The following is a 22,867-nucleotide window of genomic DNA, read 5'->3' as shown; positions in this document are numbered from 1 at the left end:
CAATCCCGTCCCAAAGGGATACAACCCTCTCCCCGTTACTCTCTAGGAACAAATCCCCTCCCGTCCCCGCCCCTCCGCGCTCCGCCACGATCCCACAATGCTCCGGGGCGCCGCCGCGGGGCCAGCGGCGCGCGGGCCCCTTCCCTCATTCAAATGACCCACCGCGGGCGGCGGCGCGGGGTCTGTCGGGAGTTGCAGTTCCTTCCTGCCCCTCCCGGTGCGCGTCCGGCGGCCGGCGGGACTCTCTGTCCCGGCATGCCGCGGGGCCGGGCGGAGCGGGGCGGGGCGGGAGCGCGGGCGAGGGAGGCTGAGGGGGCTCGCGCCGCGCACGGGGCCGCCGCCGCCGCCATAGTGGGAGCCGCGGGTGAGTGCGGGGGGCGCGACCGGCACCGGGGCCGGGGCGGCACCGGCACCGCCCGCGGGCCGGCGCACGGCGCCGCCACACCCCGCGCTCGCCCGCCGCGGGCCCGTGGCCCGGCCCCAGCCCCGCCGCGGGGCGCTGCCGGCAGCCGCGGGCCGGGCGGGGCGGCAGCCGCCGGCCGGAGCCGCCCTGACCTTCCCCGTCTTTGAGGCGCCGGCAGCGCGGTCCCGGAGGGGCGGCGGCGGCAGCAGGGGGGAGCCGGGCCGCCGGCGGGGTTGGCGGGGCCCCGCATGTGGGTGGGCGGGCGGCCGGGCGGCCCTGGCCCAGCTCCCCCGGGGGGAGCGAGGGGCCCCGGGGCACAGATCGCTCCGGCGGGGCCGGGGGTGACGGGGAGGAGCGGGATGTGCCTTTACTGGGCTCCGGGCGCTGCCGCCGCGACCCTCCGGGCCACCGGGGCTTCTCCTCGGCCTGGCCTTGCTTTGGCTCGGTATCGCAGGGAGCAGGGGTAGAGGGGCTGAGCCGGGAGCTGCGAGGAGGTGGTTTGTGTAGCGCAGAGGGTGTGCTCGTGCTCGGAGTGGGTTTTTTGATGTTCTTGCTGTTTTGTGTCTTGCCAGAAGGTTGTGCGAGGACCGAGGTTACCTGACCCGGTTGAGCCTTTGTCACATTGGAAGCGAAGGGTTCGTGCTTCCTTGGAGTAAAACTAGCAAAGTGCATGTGCTCAGTGATCTGCTGCAGCCGTCTAGTTTTTCACTTTGTGTTGCCAGTTTCCAGTATGTTCTACAGGAGATAATTTTTTTCTTCACCCCTCTGGCTGTTGTCACTTTTTAACTTTAAAAGCAATCAAAACCTGCAAAGGTCTCCAGTAGCAAGGACGGTGTGTTGCATTCAGTTAATATGACAGGGCTTTCTGAAGACATTTAAGTGCCCAAGACGCTGTTCTTGCAATCCCAAGTTTAACTTCCTGTCCAAGGTAGGCTGTTATAATGCTTCAGCTCATTTGAAGTCCATAATTTCCGGTGTAATTGTATCTTTTAGAGTTGGACACACTGTATTGCAGTTGAGCTGGAAAAAAAGCCCAGGTAAATGCTTTAACAGGAACTGGTTGCAGAACTGTTGCTTGAAAGTTAAATCTGATTCCTTAATCAGCTGCCTTCTCAAGTTGGTACTCTTTTGGCTTCTTGAGGAGTTGTATTCAAGCAAAGTTTGTGTGTTGTGACTTTGAGTTTTGTTTTAGCAGCAACAAAAAAAAGGCATTTCACAGATCTCCACATAGAAGTAGCAAAATTACTGTATGTAGTGAAAAGCCTCATCTCATTTAAATTTTGGTGATATTTGGGCTCTCTTTGGGACTGTTTAACTATTTTCCCACCGGGATCCTAATAATTGTTTCATGTCTAGATGCTTGCAAGTTATTTGCTAGATGATTTGAAATGTATTTGCTTAACATCTGTGTTTGTTCAGGTCTTTAGAAAAATGCAAATGGTAACAACTTTCTGCAGTTCTCTCTGCTGGGATTTCTTTTGTCCTTGTTAATAATAGGGTTATCTAGTTATTGCAAGAGTAGATTATGGTTTGTGTAGGAGTTGCAATATATACTAATAGCTGGTAGCAATAATTCTTTTTGGTTGTTTTAAAACTCTTAGACATTGTGGCAGTTTTTGGGGATAATGTTTTGTTACTGTGTCTGTAAGGTAAAGAAAAACACGATGTAGCAGTTCTCCCTTCTGATTCCCCAGTGCCTCCTCTGTTATTTTAAAACTGAGCACTCTTGGATTCATCCCGGGGAAAGGAAATGTGGCTCGGGAAGTTCAGCCTTGTAAACTTGAATTCGGTTTTTGGCTTGCTTGAAAAATACCGTGCAAAAAAGGCAGATGTGCAGCATTGTGGCTCTTGCTTAACAACAAGACATTCTGTCTTCCTCTCCAGTTATGTGTAATATATGCCTGGATGTTTGAAAATCGTCCTGACTGACTCTGTGACTCTTGTGTTGTCGGGTTGCAGTTAGGATGGGCATCAAGCTGCAGGCACAGTGAAAGCTTTCCCAGAGTCCTCCCCATGTGGTTTGTGCACCAGTGGCCTTACACTTGCTGATGTCTCTAACAAAAAAAAAATACTTCAGGTTGGCATAATTCCCACATTAATTTGTTTTAATGAAGTTGGAATAGAGGAATAAAAAGACTAAGAAGGGGGAAGTACATGTATTTCCCAGAAGGAAATAATCTGCACTTTGTCACTTTGTGATTCTTTCTTCACCCTTCTCCCTTCCCATCCTCTTGCTGTTCACTTATCTAGACTTCATTATTTTTAGATCTAAAAGTGTATTTAGAGTAATGTGATTTCTTGCACAGCACAGCTCATAGCAGTGGAGGTCTCTGTTGAAATCAATAGTTTCTGATTGGCCTGGAGCTGTAGTTTGCAGAGGGTTTGCCCCCATGGATCAGTCAGCTCCTGTGGAGATGATTGTGAAAATACCTGAGAGAAGCACTTCTTTCCTTCTGTCTCTGAATGCATCAATTTGCTCCTCAACTGGAAATTTCATAGGTTTTCAAACAGAAAGACTGACCATGAATTGGCATTTGTCAGACAGAGGTACAATGTGTTGAAGATAAATGGTTGATGATTCATGATGTCCCTCAGTGAGTTCCAGTGGTTCTCCATCCCTGTGTCACTGCGTGTTCTGCCCGGCATGGTCTTGTTTAGTCTAGAGAAGGCTGGAGCAGCTTCATCCCAGCCCCATCTCTGTCAGGCTGTTATCAGGAGAATGGAGCCAGGCTTTTCACAGCAGTACCCGTGGGAGAACAGCACACAAGGGGCTTAAATTGGAACAGAAGGGGTTCGGGTTGGACAGGGAGAGCTGCCCTCTGCATGAGGGTGGTCAGGCAGTGGAACAGGTTTGTCTGCTTTGAGCTGGAGGAGGTTCCCTTACAACCTGCATTATTCTGTGATAATTTGCATAGCTTCTCCTGTTGGGTGTGTATCCTTTGCTAAAAGGATGATCTGTTATCAAGTGTTGGTGGAGTTGAATAGGTGACCTGCTTGAGAGATTAACTGGTCCTGTGATGCTGGGTCCATTGTGTTCCTAGAAAGTGCACGCTGGAGACACTCCTGTCTTTGCAAGTTTTAGTGGAAATAGAAAAGAGACTGAAGGAAAAATAGTCTAAAGCTGTTTGCTGTTTTAGTTTTTTTACCACAGTGTAAACACTGCTCACTCCTTAATCTGAGCAACCTAAAATACCTGCGTGGTAGTAAAATTGCAAGAGTATCAGGAACTGAAACAACTGAGAGCCTTGTCCTTATTTGCTCCTGTTAATCAGTAGTGAAGGGTGCAGCAACTGATGGTCTGAACCACGTTTGTTGTGAATTCCCATGTACTCCTGGACCAGCAGCACCTGTTTAAAGGCTGTGTTTGTGCTCTCTGATTCTCAGATTTTCCAGAAAACAAGCTTGAGTTTAACTTCAGTGAAGTGGTGTGTAGGGCCAGCTTAAATATCCAGGGAGCATGGTTTATTTATGCTGGGATTACCTGCAAAATAAATATAGTCATAACTGAATAATAGAAGGCAATTTGCTCTACTAACATATTAGAATGTATTGGTTTGAGGTTTTTCCTCTTTAAATTCAGTGGTTTTTTCCTTGATGTGTTGCAGACTAGAAAGACTTTATTGACTTTATTTGCCTGTGATGGTTGTTCATCGATTCTTTGAATACAGCCTGCTTTTTAAATGTGGCAATCCCTGGCAGACCACCTGTGTTTTATTTAGCAGTTTATATTCTACTGTTGTGCACACTAGTTTTTGTTGACTTTTTCAGAAAACGTAGTATTCTTTAAGAAGTGCAGGCTTGCCATGCTGCAATTCAGAATGAGTTAATTTTTTTTTAACTGATAGGAGCAAGCTTACATATGTCCAGGTCTGATAATGCATTAAAGCATACCTGCTGGTTGAAACAATTTTTTGTTCTTTCTCCATATTGCAGGGATGTGTCTCCTAAGGACTGTGTTTCCCTTAGGAGTTATGGGCAGTGTTGGTGTGCTTGTGCTAATCTCTTACACTCAGAGCTAAGGCAGGAAGAGGGATGACTGTAGACAGGAACACTGAAGCTGGGGCAGGCAGTGGAAAAGATGCTGTATTTTTGGATTTTGTGGACAGAAAATCTTCTGCCCAAGGCCAGTGTAACCCTAGTTTTATTCCAGGTCACTCGTGGCCCTTGTGAAGGCTCTGTTCCCTTCTAGGCTTCCTCTGTCTCATACCCTGATGCATTTTCCTCCTTGGTGCTGCTCTTTGCTGGGTCCTGCAGCTTCACCTGGTATTGGTGCCATCTGCCCCATGCCAGAGCAGATACTTGGGATGTGATACCTTGTAGGATGGGATTTGTAGGAATCATAGCAAGAGGTGAGTAGAGGGATGGAACTTACACTTGATGTGTCAGTGTGTGGCCTGTCAAAGGTATTGGAAAATTTGATTTAGGTGTCACTGTGCAAAAGTGCCCTGCAAAGCAACAGTCCCAGTTCTGCAGTGTCAGCAGGTCCCTGTTGAAGACAAGAGTTGCTGGGAGCTGCAGCTTTTGTGCACTGTACTGGGTTTCAGCTTCATCACTGACTGCTGGGTGTTTTTTGGGGTGGGGATAAACTCTCCAGTATGAGCAGATTCCAAGAAATCAAGTGAATAATGTGAGTTAAAGTATTGCACCTTTGTGTTGGTAGCTCAGCTTTCCTGCTCTGCTTTTGTGAAGAAGCTGTTAATCAAATGGACTGTGATGTTCTTAAGTGGATGTGAGGAGGGGAGGTTTGGTTTGAGGTGACAAAGGCAAGAAAATTAGTTGTCTTAAGCAAATTATCTCCTTTTCCATGGGGAATTAAGGTGGAATATCTTACACATACACAGTAGTAGCTTTCAGCAGGTGCCTTTAAAAGAACAGGTGTGCCACATCTTACATGCTTTCTAGGTTATTGCAACTTCTTCTATCTGGCTTTATATTAACTGAATATTCTTGTCTCTGTAACCAAACTTTGAGTGAACCATGGACAGATTTAGCTGGATGACTCTGAAGCAATTCTGTGTTGTCCTGGTGTTTGACAACATCAGAACATGTGCAGTCCTCCTAGCTTTGCAACAGATCTTAAAAGCCTTTTATATTACATTTATCTCATTAAAACATTGTACTGATAAGTGTATCAATACAATCTTGCATGGGTTGTGTCTCATTGAAAGGGACTGGGCTTGATGACACAGATCATTCCCATCTTGTTCTTTCTTTAGGTACATCTCTAAGCTTCTTAGACCTGTAACGACAGGCAGAAAACACAAGACAGTGTGGAGGAAAAGGTGACGAATCAGAAGAGGAAAATAAAAAACCTTTCCAGGGAGAGAGAGTGTTCAGCAAAACCATATATGAATGGCACAGGAAAGAGTAAGGTTGTAACAAACAAACAGAAAAAAAATTAGTCAAAGATCATTAATTTCAGCCACGTTTTTTAGCTTGTTCTCATTTCTGACAGAATCAACATTATAACTGGTCCAATTTATGCTGGTTTTTTATTTATTTAATAGAATATTACCTATCAAAATACAGATACGTTTTTAGGAGGAGATAGCAAGCTGGCATACTAATCTTTGGATTTAGACACCGTAGTTCTACTTTCCATATTTAAAATACAAATTCCTTCATTCCTTGCAGTCTCTAAGGCTTTCTCACAGTTTTAGGATTGAACAGGAGGCATCTGGTGCTTGAGTGAGGCTGTTGTGCCTTGAGGAACTAAATGAGGTGCAGTGCTAGTGTACAGCTTGATCTTGGGTTTGTATGATGGTACAGTGAGCTGTTCAGGGTGAATAAACATCATGTGTGTGGGGAAATTTAATTTAGCAATAGCTCACTTGCTTTAGCTCCAGGAGAATAAACTGGTGGTTTTCTTGCTGTCCACGACTTCATTTCAGTGTTAGATGTTTGACTGTTGAGCGTTAATACTGTCAACTAGATTTGCACTTGAATGTTTAGGAATGATGCCCAATAGTGATGTGAGTTCATGGGTTGAAGTTGAATCTTTGCTGGTCCATAAAAAGTGAATCAGAATGATTTTCAGCTGTGCTGATTGTCGGCTCCCCCACGACTGTCCCGAACGACACAACTCTGGGTACTCACAGGACTAGACTGGGAACAGCAGGCATCAAACCTAAATCCTAGAACCCTGAAAACATGGATGCTACCTGCTGTTATGCCAGGGATCCAATAAAAGAGATTTGCTCTTCTATAAGTCTGGCCAAATTTATGTAACCTTAAAACTTCCAGCCAGGAGTCTGAATCCATTTCAGTTCCTACTTGTATGAGTAGAGCTCAGACAGCCAAAGGCTTGAAATACAAAAAGAGCTTTCTTGTCCAACTATGCACAGAAAACTAGGCCTGGGAATATCCTCTGTGAAGATCTTGGGAATGTGTGTTTTGCTTCTCTTAGAAATTTGTCAAATCTGAAACAAGTGTGTAAGTAATTGACATCTAAAGGAAGCCAAAATAACTGTCATGTCCTATGTCCTAAAACAGAATTTCATGCCTTTCAGACTTGGCAGTGCAATTCAAACCTGTAGCTCCAGGATTCCTGGTCAGGGATTACAGAGAGGGACTAGTGGCTGGCAGATCTTGATGTTGAGCAAATATAGTTTGCATGAAGTAAACTCAGATCTTAAAATATAATGTAGTGGGTTTTGAATGCAGGATTTTTGTGATTTGAATTTTAGCACAATTCTTCATTCTTTCAGAGAGAGATCAGGATAAATAAAAATGAATTTGCTTTCTTGAAAAATGCAGTGGTGTAGTAAAGCCATCATCTGTGCTGATGGTGTGTGATGGTTTGTAGGCTGGGTCTGTGTAGACTGCTGTGCATCCTGTGTGTTTAATCCCTCTAGAATAGAGGGACTCGTGTTCAGAAGTGTGGGATTGCCTCTGAGCTTCCAGCAGCTTCAGCGGGAGCTGCAGATTTTCACCACTGTGAAAAATCATGGTCCGTGTCTGGAAGTTACTACAGGTTCAAACATAAACAGGGAGTGTACTGCAGCCTCAGTGACAGGATAGAAGAGGATGGGCAGAAGCATTGTGTTAAGCAATGAGCTAGTGAATTAATTCCTGTTACGTGCCATTGAAAGGACACTCTTAGATGGGCCTGTGGATGGTGAAATACCCGAGGAGCTAAATAGATGAATCAGTTGGTGTAAAGCCACTTGCAGACAATCCATATTAACAGGTCAAGTCGAAACAGCAAGTGCTTGCCAGCTTTTTCAGGTGTGTAACTTCTGCACTATGTGAAGATAAGGTGGTATATGAAGCCGAGGTGGTAACACTCATTTTTGTTTTCCTTCTCCACTTTTATACATGAGATGTGACCTCACACTGAAATAGCACCACAAACCAAATGCTGTAATAAGGAACTAAACCATTTGGTATCCGAGACTTTTTTTTATTTACAAAAGTCTAGGATACAGAGGTGAGATTTGTCCTACTTATCCCAAAGAAAAATTCAGGCCAGCTGACGGGATTTGTGTTTGCCAGTGCTAATACTTGAGCCAAGTGTTACACTTACTCCTGTGATCCTTCTGATGATTTTGTTGTTTCTTTGTTTGTTTCCCAGTCACTGGCTCTGGGTGAGGATTCAGAATGGGAGACAAGCCTATCTGGGAGCAGATTGGGTCCAGCTTCATACAACATTACTACCAGCTTTTTGATGCAGACAGGACTCAGTTAGGAGCAATATATGTAAGTATCTACAGAAAGGGGGCTGGAGCTCTGTCCCATTATCTGTCTGTGTTTCTCTGTTTTGAGGTGTGAGAATACAAATGGTTGGATAGTGGGTTTTATCCTGACTCCAGAATGTCAGTCAGTGCAATCACACCCAACTTTTTTTTATATTTTTTTAATTTATGTTTCATTTCTCCTTTAAGCTTTGTTTGCCTTATAGGCAGTCAGACTCATAAAAGCCCTGTTTGGCTGTAGACAGTGGCTTGTATTGGAGGGGGTTGGTGATGATCCTGTGATGAAATGCTCTGTAAAAGCAAACATTCTGGCCTCAGTTTGCCATTAATTTACAGTTATGGATTTGCTTGGATCCCTCTTGAACTGGGATATGATTTAAGTTCTGCCCTGTGTTTAGCAGTTCTTTCAGGTGTTTCTTGGATCTCATGCTCTATTAAGTCTTGAATCCAGTTTAAAAAATGTATAATTTGTTAAATAAATCTAAATCTAATTTAAATTTCCTCAAAAATCAGATTTTTTTATTTTTGCTTCTTATTTGGCACAAAGGAGATTTGGAATTAAAGACTGTAACTAACAAAGCCATGGAACATCACCTTTTGGTTTTGAGGGAGGATTCCTCCAGAGCATGCAAAGTGCTCTGTGTGTGGAGTTGATTACTGATGGTGAGGAATGCTGCTGGGTGGCTGAAGTGTTTCAGGAAGACACTCAAGTCTTACAGGTCTTCTAGTAGCATATCCTGTTTTTCTGACTGGTTTTTCATCTGCTGAATGAGTTGAGTTTCTACAAGCTCTTCAGGATTGAACTGTTAAACACCCTCTGACACCTCTCCTTAGCACTGATAGCATTTGCTCTGGGGATTGTTGTGTTCTTGCCACCTGCCAGATTGTTGCTTTATTTTGCCTAAGAAGTTGTGTACAGAGCCTGTAAAGGAAGAAAACCAAGCAGCCTCTGTTAAAGCCACAGTTCTAAATATGAAGGCTCTTAGCAGTTTGTCATGTTGTTACCAAAATACATTCAGTCCTCAGAAGACTGGTGGTAGGTACAGCCTAATTTAAATTCCTGGAGACATGTCCTTCCACACTACGAACTCCTGGCCTTTTTTCAACCTTCTTTCTGCCTTTCATGGAGAGACCTGTGCACATGTATTTGGGAGGACTGTTGTGGAGGTCACTGATATGTATTGCTTTGTGGAGTTCCTAAACTATGGAGAGAGAATGGGCCCCCATTCTGTGTGGCTAAAATGCACCAAATTCACAATTTATCTAAATTTGGGGAGATTTTGCAGAATTGGGCTTTTAACAATGAGCTTTTTGCCTTCAGACACGCTGTAGGAGCAAACAAATTTTGTAGCATACAGGAATGCAGCGGGGAGCTCTTGGATTTGGTTTGTATTCCTGTATCACTACTTCCATCACAAGATTCAGCTTATTTTTAGTGGTGTAATCCAAGTCAATCAAGCTTTTGTCACCTATCCCAGGCAGGGATGTGGCCAGTCACTTTTGCTGTGAATTGTTTGAGTTAGGTGAGTTGGAATACCACCCTTGTGGTGCAACTCATTTAGTCAGTTTTCTTCATATATTTTTCTCTCTCCACATGCTTGACTTTGTGTCCATAGGATTTTTTTTGTATCCTTTGGATTTTCTTCTAAAAGCTAACTTTGATCCAAAGGCAGGAACTTTTTTGCAGGTAGGATCATGATAATGAAATGTAGTCTATTTAGTTTCTAGTTGATTGTTCCAAACTTTTTCAGTTGCTCTTGGTGGTTTCTTCCTATCTCCCTCTGAGGTAGTTCTCAAATAGCTGGATTCTAAGGATACATCCTAAATAAACAAAACCTCTCACCAGGATTGCTTGAGAGTTACCTGAGCAGGTTGATGACTTTGTTTCTTTCCCCCCCAGATTGATGCATCATGCCTTACGTGGGAAGGACAGCAGTTCCAGGGCAAAGCAGCCATTGTTGAAAAACTCACTGTAAGTCTGGAAACCTTACTGAATGTTTTGGGAAACAGTTCTGAAGACTGTAAGATAATTGCTTCTGAAAATCTGAGTTAGTCTTGAATAAGGAACTTGTGCTTCCAACTTTGGTCTTCAGAAGATGTTGTGAATTAATGCTACGTAGTGGGGTGTTCCATTGGTGACTCTAATGGTGGAGTTTTAATTGACTCCGTAGTTTGCAAGGTTATTTTGTGACTGCAATTGTATTTGACGTTACTGATTTATTCTTTTTTAAAAGGTCTAATGCATAAGCTGCCTCTGATCTAGAGGAATGAAAGGTGTCTTTGCTCTTTTAAGGCATGCCAAGGAAGAAGCAATAGCAAGCCTGTTACTTGGATCTGTCTGTGATAAAGACTAGACACATAACTGCAAGGAACAACTTGTTTTCTGATACGTAAACTGCAAATAAGTTCTATAGTGGAGAAGCTGACTTATCCTCAATGCAGATTTGTCAGCAGTTCAGATATGAGCAGGTATGGTTCAGGACTTTGCAACATGTGTTTCCTCTTCAGCAAGTGAGAGGACACTGGAATTCTATGTTCATTTAGTTAAACTTGGAGAAGTTTTATCTTCCTGAGTAAATTCATGCTTCTGTTATAAAACTGGGTGTACTTACAAGCTGTCATGAGATTAGGAAGTTTGTTTCTCTTTCAAGATACGTGAAGGACATGCTTTTTAGGTCATCAGACAGTCTGCTCAGAGCATGGTATTTCAGACAGATGTACTTAACACTGAGAAGAAAAATCAGTGTAACTTGACACTTGTCTTGTTGCACAGCTACTGCTCCTGTCTTATGGAATCACTCCTTTCATCCAAGGCATCTTTAACTGTGAAGACCAAGGTTTGAGCTCAGGTCTGTGTTTCAGGTGCCTGTCTTGCCTTTGAGAAGGCCACACACCTCAGAAATAGCACAGCTTGCAACTTGTAGGTGAGGAGATACTCAAGCTCCAGAGTTGTTTGTTTGCGTACTCAGTGTTCTTTAGACTTCTGGGCTAGCAGCCATTTAGATACCCAACCAGCTAAGCATTTGCTTGGCCACAGTGTCTGACTGCTGCCTTGGATCCAGCCCAGTGCAGGTCCAGCCCCTTTCCCACCACAGCATTGCTCATCTTTACCTTCCCTGTCTGTGGTGCAAGTTGAACTTTCTGGATTTATGTGCCTGCCACAGTCTTAACTGGTGAGTGAAAACACACTGCTTTGCTTTAGGGAGACTTTTTCTGACTTGTATTCATCTGCTTAAAGTAAGGAAGAAGTGCAGTGAAGTTACTGTGTGCCCTTCCACTGCCCCGGCTCGTTATGGGGCTGTATCAACTTACTGTGACTGCTGTCGCCCAGCATTCCTCTGCCAGCACTGAGCTGCCTGGGCTCCCTTTGCTGTTTCAGCTTCATGTGCTCACCTACTCTGTGCTTCTGGAGCTGCTTAGTCAGTTGAGCAGATCCCTGAAAGTGTGACACTGAAATTCTTTTGCTTTCTGCAGTCCTGTGTCCCTCAGGGCCTGGCTGGTGAATCGATGTAAGCACAAACAGGTGGCGTTTTCTTTTACGTCAAATTCTTTGCTGTGTAACAGCAAAAATGCTATGGCACCTTTTCAGTCTACTACTACAGTAGGGGAGGGTTGTGTGGGCATTGCTCTGCCAGCACTGGCAGACCTGTACCTTGTTACACTGTGGGAGGTGACACTTGTTCCTTGTGTCCTAACTGGTGCTGGGCTTGTTTCACTTACAGTGCCTGTGCTAATTATGGGCAACTTGATTTACCATTTGAGGTAATAATCATCTAGTTCTATGAACATACTGGACCAAGGAAGAAGCTGAGACAGGTAGCCTTGTTGCTAGGAGTGAGTTTATGCTACTCAACTTTATTCTTGCATAATTTCTCTTGTGTGACTTCAAGGACGATTTCATCATTTTGCTAGTGAGAGCCCAGTCAAATTGTAGTGTCAGAGGATGCTAAAAGCCTTGGTTGTTGTGTGACTTCATGCTTTTTAGACACATTTATTTGTACTTTTTATATCACAAAATCCTCCTCTCCAGTGTAGATGGATGTCCATAAGCAGCCATCCTTTTGAGATACCCTCTGCTTATCCTAAAAATTAATGAACTTTCCTGTCAGCTACTTTCCTACTCTTTCCAGTGGGATTTCCCCCAGCACATCATGAGTAGCTCACTAGCCTGGCCAGCTGCTTGGGGTCCTTTTCTCTTAAGGGAACAGTAATAGAATCATTAAGGTTGTAAAAGACCTTGAACTGAACACCACCTTGTTAAACAAACCACAGCACTAAGTCCCATGTCCAGTTGTTTCTTGAACACTTCCAGGGATGGTGGCTCCATCTTTTCCCTGGGCAGCCTGTTCCAATGCTTAACCACCCCTTCAGTGAAGAAATTCTTCCTGATGTCCAACCTGAACCTCCCCTTGTGCAGCTTAAGGCTGTTTCCTCTCGTCCTGTGGAATCGGGTACTTGAAACAGGCACTGTCTTACCCAGCCTAGTCTTTGGTTTCTTGTCACACTTTTGCAGAGCTCTTGATTCCAAAGGCTTTCCTTCCTCCCTGTTTTGTCTCCCCAGTCTTGCCTCTCTTGTCACACTGAAAGCTGGGTTCTGGACACAATTACATTCATTCCTCTTCATCCCTCTGCCTTTTAAAGGGGTCTTTTTGCAGGACTTGTTCAACAAGAAGCTGCTGTGCTGAGATGGGACTGGGCTTTGTAGTACTCTTTTTTATAAGGAAGATGGTGCAATGTCCCAGGCTATGCTTGTGCAGGCTGTGTGGGCACATTGCACATTCAGTCTTGGGATGGTGACCCTGGAAAATAGTCTGTTGGTCATCAGTAGATAAGACTGCTCTGGATTTTTTTTTTTTTTTGGTTGTTACTAAATGTCTGTCCCATATTACAAACCAGTTGGCCCACTTTGCACTTCCTAGTTGGTTGGGATTGTACTCTCAGCCAGGCAGAGACACCACAAGCTTTAATAAAGGGTGTTCTTGAACAGTGAGGGCTTCTCCGCACACTTCATTTGCTTCCTCAGGCCCTGATCCTTCCACAGTTTCTGTGTTCTCTGTTATCCAAACATTTAGCTTCCTGGAATTATTCCTAGAGCCTTATGCTCGTAGAGCCAAGATTGTACTTCACATCTGTGACAGTCTCTACCTCGGCCTTCTAGGACATCTTTGAGGCTCCTTCCACTAGAGGGAAATGCAGAACTTGTCAAAGTACATGTTTGGGTCTGCTTTGACCTGTTTTTAAACGAGGGGAATGCAGCAAAGGTATCCAAGTGCCACCTGAGGTTTGAATGACCACGTGCTGCCATCCTGTGCAGTGCCTGGGCTCTGGGCATCAGCCACATGGTCACCCAGAGCCCCATCCATGCTGAACTGCCACTAAAGCATCTGGCAGTAAGGCAGCTCTTGGGAGAGCAATGCCAAAGTTGCATTTGTGTGACAGGACTCCGAGACCCCCCCAGATATTTGCTGTTCACCACTTAGAATTGTCCATGGTCGGAATGTGGACGTGGTCTAAGTGTCCACAAGATGTGTTCCTTGCACACATAACTCCAAACATACTGACACTGGCTACCTGAGCATCAAGGAAATTAAAAAGGGGAAAGTGAATTGTGGATTTCAAGTCTGGAATACTGGTTCTGGCTTGTCCACTTTTCCTTTCCATTCATAACCACTTTAACAAAGAAGCAAATTCGAAGTTCTCTGGTAGATCTCAAGTATTAGATGATAAAATCTTTTAACACTGTTCAGAGCAGAGGTTCGTGCCTTCATCATATGAATTTTGAGCTTACAGCTGATCTGAAGCCCTTCAGGCAGTGCAATTAGAGTAGGAAAAGGTTCCATTTACTATGTATGGTAACATTATTTCCTCTCTTGGTGCTTGAAAAACACAACTGTTACAATTGACCCAGCATAAGTAGTGCCCTCATTTGCAACAACTCTCTGTGCAGTACTGCTACAATAGACTTAACACTGCATAACGCTGAGTTTGCTCAATCTTTGTTTTGTAAGTTAAATCATTCAATTACTGTACATTTCCTTATTTTGATCTCTTTTCATTGCAGAGCCTCCCTTTCCAAAAAATACAACACAGCATCACAGCACAAGACCACCAGCCTACACCTGACAGCTGTATACTCAGTATGGTAGTGGGACAGCTTAAGGTAAACTCTTTCCATTACAGGCTAACAAGTGCTTATGTCTTAGATTTTTGCAGGATTCTGAATCGTCTGATTTCTGAAAACATTAAAATGCTCTTGTGGGTGGGGAAGGAAGATGGGTAAGTTTTCATTGGGACACCATTCTTCTGCTGTTCAAGACTGTCAAGAAACTGTTCATCCCTCCAGATATCTCACACTAGATAAACCACCTGCAATTTGACAGTCACATGTTCTGTCCAGCAAAGTGCCATGACTTCCTCTGTGCTTACAAGTACCATGTGGGTTATAGAGGCATCATTGTTTCCCTTACCCTGATGCAGTAAGGGTTCAGTGCCCTCTGTTGCATTTAAAACCATCATCAAAGTGTTCTTGGACAGTATAAGCACATGTAGTTTAACATCCTCTTTGTTGTAACGTTTGCATAGAGCTCTGATGTGGCAGACTTCAGTTGTTAGCTGACCACCCTTCAGTGAGTCCACACTTCTCTGCTGTCACAGGACGCAAGAATTCAGTCCTGGTGTTAATGCAGTCCAGTACCTCTGTTATCAAAACTAATTCAGCAGTGGGAATGCTGCCTCTGAGATCAAACACTTAGTGTTGTGACAGATTCATTGTGTGAAGAATCAGATTATTTTTCAGGCTGTAGGATGACTGTATTGCTGTGTGAGTGATACTACTGAGCTGTGTAAACTTACCCTGTCTCCCAGTATACCAGGGCCACAAATTAATTAAACTGCTTATTAATGAGAGATATTGTCCTGGAATCTGCAAAAAAAAAATATCCTGTGTGTAAAGTCAGCTGTAGGCAGAACTTGCTCAGGGTGGGTGATGTTTGTTTAAAGTCATGAAATTACCTGGCAGTAGTTAAAATCATCAGAGTTAGTTTGGTCCAGCCATGCTGTGAAGTCAGGCCTCTCACACCATCCAGTCTTTAGAGTTACCTGAACCCAGTTTGTTTTAAAAGAGCTGTTTAGATTTCCTTTTCCTGTTAACTCTGAATGACACCTCCAGTGTCAAGGCATTCAAACTCCCACTGACACTGTACTATTTACTAAGCAAATGTAGGACTTAAAGTTTGAATCTGCTTGCTTAGCCGTTCTCTTTGTGTTGGGCTGGGCGGTTGAGAACAGTGGCCAGTGTATTGCATCCACTTTTAAACCTAACATAGGCAGCTTTGGCTCTCATTAAAGTTGCTCCTGCTTCCCAGCTGCAATTTGGATTCCAGCTTTCCTGTTGTTCAGTTCCACATGCACACCCAGAGGAAAGACAGCCACATGTGACCATGGAAATCACTGAATGGCAGGGCAGGTGTGCAGGCACACATGCTGATCTCAGCTTTGCTCTTGGGTGTGCACACAACTCTGATATGACCAAGGCTTTTTGACCCAATGTCTTGGGCCAGTCTCATCTGCACCTGGTTTTGCACAGTCATGTTTTTAAGGTTATTGCATAATCATCAAGCAGATCACAGCTTGCAGCAGTGATTGGTGTTGAATCCTGTGGCAAGATACCAAGTTCTTAAAGATTTTGTAAAGCTATTGGGTTTTCTCATCCATTAATACAGAGGGATTGTAAATGCAGTCCAGGAGCTTTCCATAAATACCATGAGTTGGAGTAGTATTTCCTAATGTACCATTTTTATCCTCTGAATAATTTCAGCTTGCTGAAATTACTCAGAATAATTTAGGGATCATGTGTTAGTGCATCTAGGTATTTGGAAAGAACATACTGGCTTAAAGTGTGCCTGTTGCCATGATGAAACCAAACTTGTTTGTGAATTTTTAGTAAAAGAGGAAACATTTTTCTGCCCTTCACGTGCATGTGTCTCAAACCTTAGCTTTAAAAATCACATCATAATCCCTGGGAATGCTGCTTCTCACTGAACACGTGTCCAGAAAGTCAAAGTGAACTTAGAACTTTAGCTTCATGCTTCTGCCTTGTGTGAGGCTTATACAGGTGGGCAAATGAAAGATCAGTACCAGTCTGTAGCCTGATGTGAACATGAACCTGCCAGCACGTGAACCTGGCTGTCAGATGGAGTGAATTCTTCTTCTGGTGTGAACTCATACATGTTGACAGCCACTTCAGTGCTGGGCTATGTACAGTACAGTGACTGAGAGCAACCAGATTCAGGTTTGTGCATTTTAACAAGTGGCTCCTCTGTAGCTCCAGTTGAGCAGGGAAGACTTTAACATGCAAACAGGGAGCTGCACACTTGTTGTTATTTAAAGCCGCCTTCTTAATGGTGTAGCTGCTCAGCCCACATCTGTTGGTCTGTAAGAAAACTGTAGAGAATTTTGCACAGGGAAGGGCACTTTCAAGACCATCAGTAGCAAAGTTTGAAGGGAAAAGCCATGCTTCCTGCTTACTGTTCAGTTATCCTTTTCATGGAACTGTGAGCCAAATTCTTCAAAGTCCAGGACAATTAATGCACATGCTTTTAATCCTCTGCAGTTTTTCAAAACTTGCATTGTTTCATGTAATGAAGGAGCATACATAATGCTTTTAATAGAGTAAGCCAAGAAAATAATAGTGCTAAAATACCTGTAACATGCCCTTTCTAAGTTATCATTCCTGGCATGATATATAAATGGATTTTCTGAGGCATTAGTTGCTTGAATTGCTGGTAGTCCCAAAAGTTCAGTGGAAACATCATTCATTCTGAGAAAGCTGGGCACATCTTGTATTTCTTGCTTAAACCATTGGAGAGGGGGAAATAAACCAAAGCACAACAACTTTCACTGTAAAAACATGTTTCTAAGTAAACATATGAAAGATCCTCTTTTAGTGGTTGCTGAGATAGGTGTTAATGTCTGGGGGGGTTTTTTATCCTTTTGAAGAGGTATAATAAATATACATCCACTTATTCTAATCCTGTTGTTTTTTATTGCTGTTCATTGTCTGGGGGCTGCTTGCTTGCTTCAACTAGGAGGAGTAAGGATGGGTTTAAGCCTTTAGGAGTGAGTTCCATTTGGTGTGACACTGCTTTGCTGATGTTCCTGCAGAATGTCACCCCCTACCTCCACTGTGCTTCACCTCGTAACATATTTCTCCTGTCGCGCTCAGGCAGATGATGACCAGGTTCTAGGCTTCCACCAAACCTTTTTGTTGAAAAATTTTCAAGGTGCCTGGGTGTGCACCAACGAAGTCTTCAGGCTATCCCTCCACAACGTTTAACCCTCTGCCTTACCTGTCTTCCATGCAGTCCTCGCTGTCCTGGTTGAGTAAGGAGTGCTCTCTTCTGTCCCTTGAGCATGGCTGTGGCTTGGCATTCTCAGAGCCGAGTGGCAGATCTGTGGCTCTCCCCAGAGTGTGAATTTTGAAGTGATTGTTGCAGAATTAATTGTGAATAACTAATTGTTATGCGGTGTTTCCTAGTCTTAAAAGGAAAAGGAAATTTGCAATTAAAATCACTGGATGTTTTTGTAATGCATGCTGATTACTTAAAGCATTGCTTAAAGCCTGTTAAATGAGGCTTAACATGTGAAAGAACCTGCAATCTGAAGTAATTAGCCTTTCCTTTGAGGTGAGGGTTGTTGCAACACTGCAGTTCAATCCACAGTTGCTGGGGTTGCTGGTGAAGGAGTAAAACTGTCTCTGAGGAGACAAGAGGAGGAAAGTTGTGCAGCTACATCTGGATTGCAAAGCAGTCTTGCAGCTAAAACTCTGACGTGACCTATGGCTCTGTGAGCTGAGGACTTTCTTTTGAGCCTCCAGGTCAGAAGGGATGTAGAAAAACTGGAAGAGGTCGAAAAGCTGCCAAAATTGTAGGTGTTGAAGAGCTTGTGGAGCTGGGAGAGGAGGTGGCTACGGGTAATTGGCCTGAAATGTGGGTAGAAAATAGTTGAATACTTCCAACAACCTGAGAGCAAACTCTTCATGGTGATGCCAGATGATGGAACAAGGGACAGTGGTTAGAAACCACAACTTGGGAGATACGGATTGGACACAAGGGAAGATTTTTGATAGTCCAAATTTTGGGAATGGACTATAAAATATTTATCCTATCTTAAATACAGTCTAGGATTTTCCTTGTTTTTCAAGTATACTGCTCTTTTGTGCTGTGAAGACATAACATGAAAGGAATAAAGAAAACAATAACGTATGACTTCATTGTGGGAATTTGCCATCTGTACCACAGCAAGTGTGTTGGGAAAGAATTCCCTTTTAATCTTTTTTTCATGTGTCTGGTCCTGAATTGCTTAAGAAAGGAGGAAATTTTCCTCAAGCCAAAGTACCAAGAGCTGCAGTGCTTTTGCCAGAGCCTACGTAGGCTTATCAGAAATTGAGGAAACCTGCACTAAGCCAGACTGGTGGTGTTATTTTTTTTCCATAGGCATATTTTAAAACCTGCTCATGTCAGTAATGACAAGGTCCAATTTGGTGTGAAAACTGCTTGTGAAAACAACTTGTAATAGATGCCTCAGTGATCCACAATGAAGAGACCACAGGGCAACTGAGGGCTGAGAACCTACCAACTCCCAAGCAGCAGTGAGGCTGTACTGGGATGTGCTACATTTGATACCTGGGAGAAGGTGCCAAAGGCACAAACCCCCAGGTTTCAGGGCACAGGCCACCTCTGCAGCACTGACACCGAGCCTCTCTTCTGGGCAGATGTGGCAAGGATAATACTTCCCCTGAAATAATTGGCACGACTGCTGTTATAGGTGCTAATCAACTAGATGGGCTGGGCTAATCCAGCCTAATTGCTCGTGTGCACACTGGGCTCCTTACTCATGCTCAGGGAGGTGTGTGCTGAGGAGCCAAGCTGCCCGGCTCCTCTGTTGGCACTTGTCTTGCTTGAAGGATTTTTCTTTCATTCATTCATCTCTTGAACACTGACTTGCTTATATTTCTGGCCTTACTTGTTACCTTCTTAACTTCTGGCTGTACTAGTTTCCTTCATGGTTTTATAGGAATTTTTTTGCCTTGCCCAGCTGATGCCAGTGCTGATGACATTTTTGCAAGTTACAGGGTTGTACTCAATTTACTTTCTTCAGTAGGAAACTGTCTGGTAGCTGGATCATTTTTCTTGTCCTTTTCTGACATTTTATTTTTTTTTTAAAGATAAGAAATGCATGTTTGATATGTGGGTGTTGGTTCTCTGTTCCTTCCCCAATAACTGCTAACCCTGTGCTTACCTTAATAGCTTTTGGGCACTCAGCTGGTTTAATAAATAAATATCCATCGTTATTTCAGTATCCCTTTCCTGAGGGGTGAACCTAGGACCTTTTTGGTTTTCCTCTGTGAATTAGCATACACTTACTGAAACTGCCCTTCATCTATGCCATTTAACTTCCTGGGCAGTTGTCACTGAAATCCTTGCAGTGGTTTTTGGATCTGAATGCTTCTTTTCCATGCACTTGAACCCACCACTTCTCTGGCAGACTTGCTGTTCTGTGATATGACTCTTGTCCTTTGCAAGTTGCTCCTCAAAGCTGACTTGTTTCACAGTCCATTTGTCACATAAGTGAATATTACTTCTTTTTTAGTAAAATTCCTTTTTTATTTTGTAGTCTGCTTTGCTCTTCACATTTTCACTCGCTGTTCTTAGTGAATAGTAGAGCACTGCCAATGAACGTTCAGCGCTTTGACAGCCTGTTTCATGTGCTGCTCTGGCTGCTGCTTGTCGAGGCTCTTTTTTATGCATTTCCCCCCTTTTCTGAAGGTGAATAGTCACGTGTTGAAAGAATAAAGCTTAAAATCCTCCAAAAATGCTGAATTGATCATGCTGCAGCCAGTATCAGAAGATTGTTTTGTAGCCTGGTCCTGTGTGCTGTTCAGATTAAATCCCGTTGTGTGATTTCCAGCTGACTGATTTGGGAATCATTTGTGTTATTTTGAGGATTTAATTCCTGCATGATGCCTCTGAGAAGACTGGTAAATAAATACTAGGTGGGAGAACTGATCTCCCTCTAATACTGTTTTCTGCTTTTGTACTAAAATTGTAAATGTCCAGGTACTACACTGGAGTGCCCAGACGTATTGTCAGAGGCAGGAGTGGAGGCACTGCTGCAGAGATTCCCTGTGCTTAGAACACATGGTTGCAGCTCTGGCAAATATTTTGCTCCCTTCCAGCTGTTCCTAGACAGCAGAAGTGGGATGGACTACATTGCTGGCCAGCTGTACCTGCTGTGGGAATGCTTTCAAAGCCCAGAGCATTGTCTGGCTCATTCAGTCAATGCTGTTAATACCAACTTCTACAGAAACTCCCTTCTGTCATCAACCCAAATGCAAAGATAAAAACTGAACCAGCTTGATTCCTGGGCAAGGCATTTGTGATTTAACACTGAGGGAGGCATGTTCTGTCAGTGTGGTGAAGCCACGGAGTGACATGTCTGCAGGTTCTTCCAGGAACCCCCAAATTCGGGTGTTGATGCAGGATTTCTGTGTCACTGGGCACTGGGTGTTTGTCTGCAAAGCCCCTTGGAACAGACCCTGGTGGCATTAGTGACTCCTGAGGTTCTACATCTCTTACAGCATGTGCCGTCACTTAATGTCAGCTTTAAGTCATCTTATCATGAGTTTTGGAATAAATTTCTCAAAAAAAGAGTGTTTTGACCTTTTTTTCCCCCCCTTCTCTTTCCACAGGCTGATGAAGATCCTATCATGGGGTTCCACCAGATATTTCTATTAAAGAACATCAACGATGCCTGGGTTTGCACCAATGACATGTTCAGGCTAGCATTGCACAACTTTGGCTGAGCTGCCCAGCCCGAGGCTCCCGTGCTTTTTTTTTCGTTTTGTTTTCGTTTTCCTCCTCTCCTCCTAACTGGTATTATTCACACTCACGGAACATTCCAAATATCATACACAAACCTGCAGCACTGCAGAGCGTGAGCAAGCAAGACTTGTGACCTGCCCTTCTGCTGAGTTTACATTGTCACTAGATGAGTTTCTTGTGCATGATGTTTGGAAGTTAGACTTAGCTGCATTTGATAAAGAGAAATTTTGTGTTGTACCAGCATGCCTCGGAAAGAATTTATAATGCAAAAGGTTGTTGTTTATGTACTGACAAGATGCTCTAATAACCCAAAGAAATGAAAGAACAGCAGCCTGTACAGCCCAGTTATTGATTTGTTCAGATGTTTCAATGCTACGTTACACAATAAAACAGAGATTTTCTTAAAAGTTTAAATTGTTTTAATGAGTTGGCTATGGACTGTGAGTTGGCTATGGAGTGTGTGGTGCTGCTGGCTGTGGATATCCTGTGTCCGCCTGGTGGGGAGATGCTTGCAGACTGAACCTGGAGCTGAACAATGCCTGGAGCTTTACCAGAGACTGCAGGCAGGTCATACACCTTTTCACCTCCCTCTCAGCACCTTTCACAACGGAGACTTCTAGCTCAGCGTTGAACAGCGACTGGTTACTCCTCAGCTGTTGCATGCCACCGAGGCAAACGCCTCCAGTAAGGCAGGGGGCTGGCAGCAGTCCCGGCAGCCCGCAGTCAGCCTTCACGCCGTGTTTCCTCCGCCGGAGTCAGCCCCGCGCTGCCCTCCCGGCGTTCGTACCCGGCCCCGCAGCCCTGGGCAGGCTGTGCTCTGTGCCCTGGGCAGGCTGTGCTCTGTGCCCTGGGGCTGGGCCGTGCCCGGTGTGTGCGGCGCTGCTCTCGGGGGGCTGGGCCGTGTCCCCGAGCGGCGGCGGCTCCCGGGGGGAGGGCGGGGGAGCCCCGGGCCGGCCCCGCCCCGCCGCGCCGGGAACGCTCGGCTCGGGCGGCGGTTTCCGCCCGGCGCTTTAAGGGCCGGGCCGGAGGCGGAAGCGCGGGCGGCGGGGCCGGGCCGGGCAGCGCGGTGTCGGCGGCGCGGGCGGGCGGCGCGCCGGGCCCCATGGCCTCCTGCTCCAGCATCGACATCGAGGACGCCACGCAGCACCTGCGGGACATCCTCAAGCTGGACCGGCCGGCAGGTGAGGGCCAGCGCCGGGGCAGCGCCGGAGGCCGCCGGGCCGGGCAGGGCCTGGTCACGGGCCGGGCCGCGGGACCCCCTGGGCCGTTGCGCCGCCGCCCCGCCGGTTGTCACCGGGCGCTCTGGGGCCGGGCACGGCCCGCTTCTCCGCGGCGCCCTGGCGGCGGCCGCTCCTGCCAGCCCGGGGCCGGTGGGGCGGGGCGGACCGGCCGGTGAGGAGAGGAGAGGAGCGGAGCGGAGCCCCCTCCGGCCCGGGGACCCCGCCTGGGACAGGGGGTGTTGGCGCTGGGCAGAGCGGGAGCGGGGCGGACCCAGAGCTCGCTGCTGGCGGGTGTCTGTGCGCCTTTCGGCAGAGAGATGCTGCTACTGGGAGCTGAACAGCACCGACCTCTGCTGAGACACAAATCCCCCCCGTTCCTGGGCGTGCTTGAAGTGTTCCCCAGGGGGCTGGGCTCAGTGGAAGGGGCTGTCAGGCTGCTCTGAGATCAGTGCCTTGTTCACCCTTACACAGACTTTTCCCTCTCCTTAGTTTTGTGTGAAATGGGATCACAAATATCTTTCTTCAAGTGGTTGTGAGTCTTCTCCCAGTGCTTTGAGCTGTTATACATCTCTGTTCAGAGTCCAGTGGACCCCTTCAGCCTGTAAGAACATCAGCAGCAGGCTCAGGAGTCAGCAGTGTGGTGTTCCCCTCTCCTGTAGCCTAAGCTCT

General features: G+C 45.4%; 2 protein-coding genes across 6 annotated transcripts in view; both read left to right on the top strand.

Annotated features, from left to right (window-relative positions):
* The first annotated feature begins 282 nt into the window (after positions 1-282).
* On the top strand, positions 283-21,392 carry NUTF2 (nuclear transport factor 2). Of its 4 annotated transcripts, none has more exons than XM_027716206.1 (5): positions 283-364; positions 7,977-8,101; positions 9,998-10,069; positions 14,159-14,257; positions 20,846-21,392. In XM_027716206.1, exons 2-5 carry the CDS (start codon positions 8,003-8,005, stop codon positions 20,957-20,959), a joined length of 384 nt encoding a protein of 127 aa, XP_027572007.1. In that variant the 5' UTR covers positions 283-364; positions 7,977-8,002; the 3' UTR covers positions 20,960-21,392. The 4 variants fall into 4 exon arrangements, with proteins under 4 accessions (XP_027572007.1, XP_027572011.1, XP_027572008.1 ...); XM_027716210.2 differs by lacking the exon at positions 283-364 and adding an exon at positions 4,893-5,685; XM_027716207.2 differs by lacking the exon at positions 283-364 and adding an exon at positions 5,695-5,775.
* Positions 21,393-22,040: 648 nt separating this feature from the next.
* Positions 22,041-22,867, top strand: part of EDC4 (enhancer of mRNA decapping 4) — a 31,857-nt gene continuing 31,030 nt past the window's right edge. For both annotated transcript variants that reach the window (XM_027716221.2, XM_027716220.2), the window contains exon 1: positions 22,041-22,159. In XM_027716221.2, coding sequence (XP_027572022.1) covers positions 22,081-22,159 — 79 coding nt within the window. In that variant the 5' untranslated portion in view covers positions 22,041-22,080. The remainder of the gene's footprint in view (positions 22,160-22,867) is intronic.

This window comes from Pipra filicauda, unplaced genomic scaffold (assembly GCF_003945595.2).
Source record: "Pipra filicauda isolate LSUMZ 115617 unplaced genomic scaffold, ASM394559v2 scaffold205_size1947385_pilon, whole genome shotgun sequence".
NCBI classification, from domain to species: Eukaryota; Metazoa; Chordata; class Aves; order Passeriformes; family Pipridae; genus Pipra; species Pipra filicauda.
Note: the sequence above shows the minus strand (reverse complement) of the source record. Positions and strands in the feature narration are given on the sequence as shown.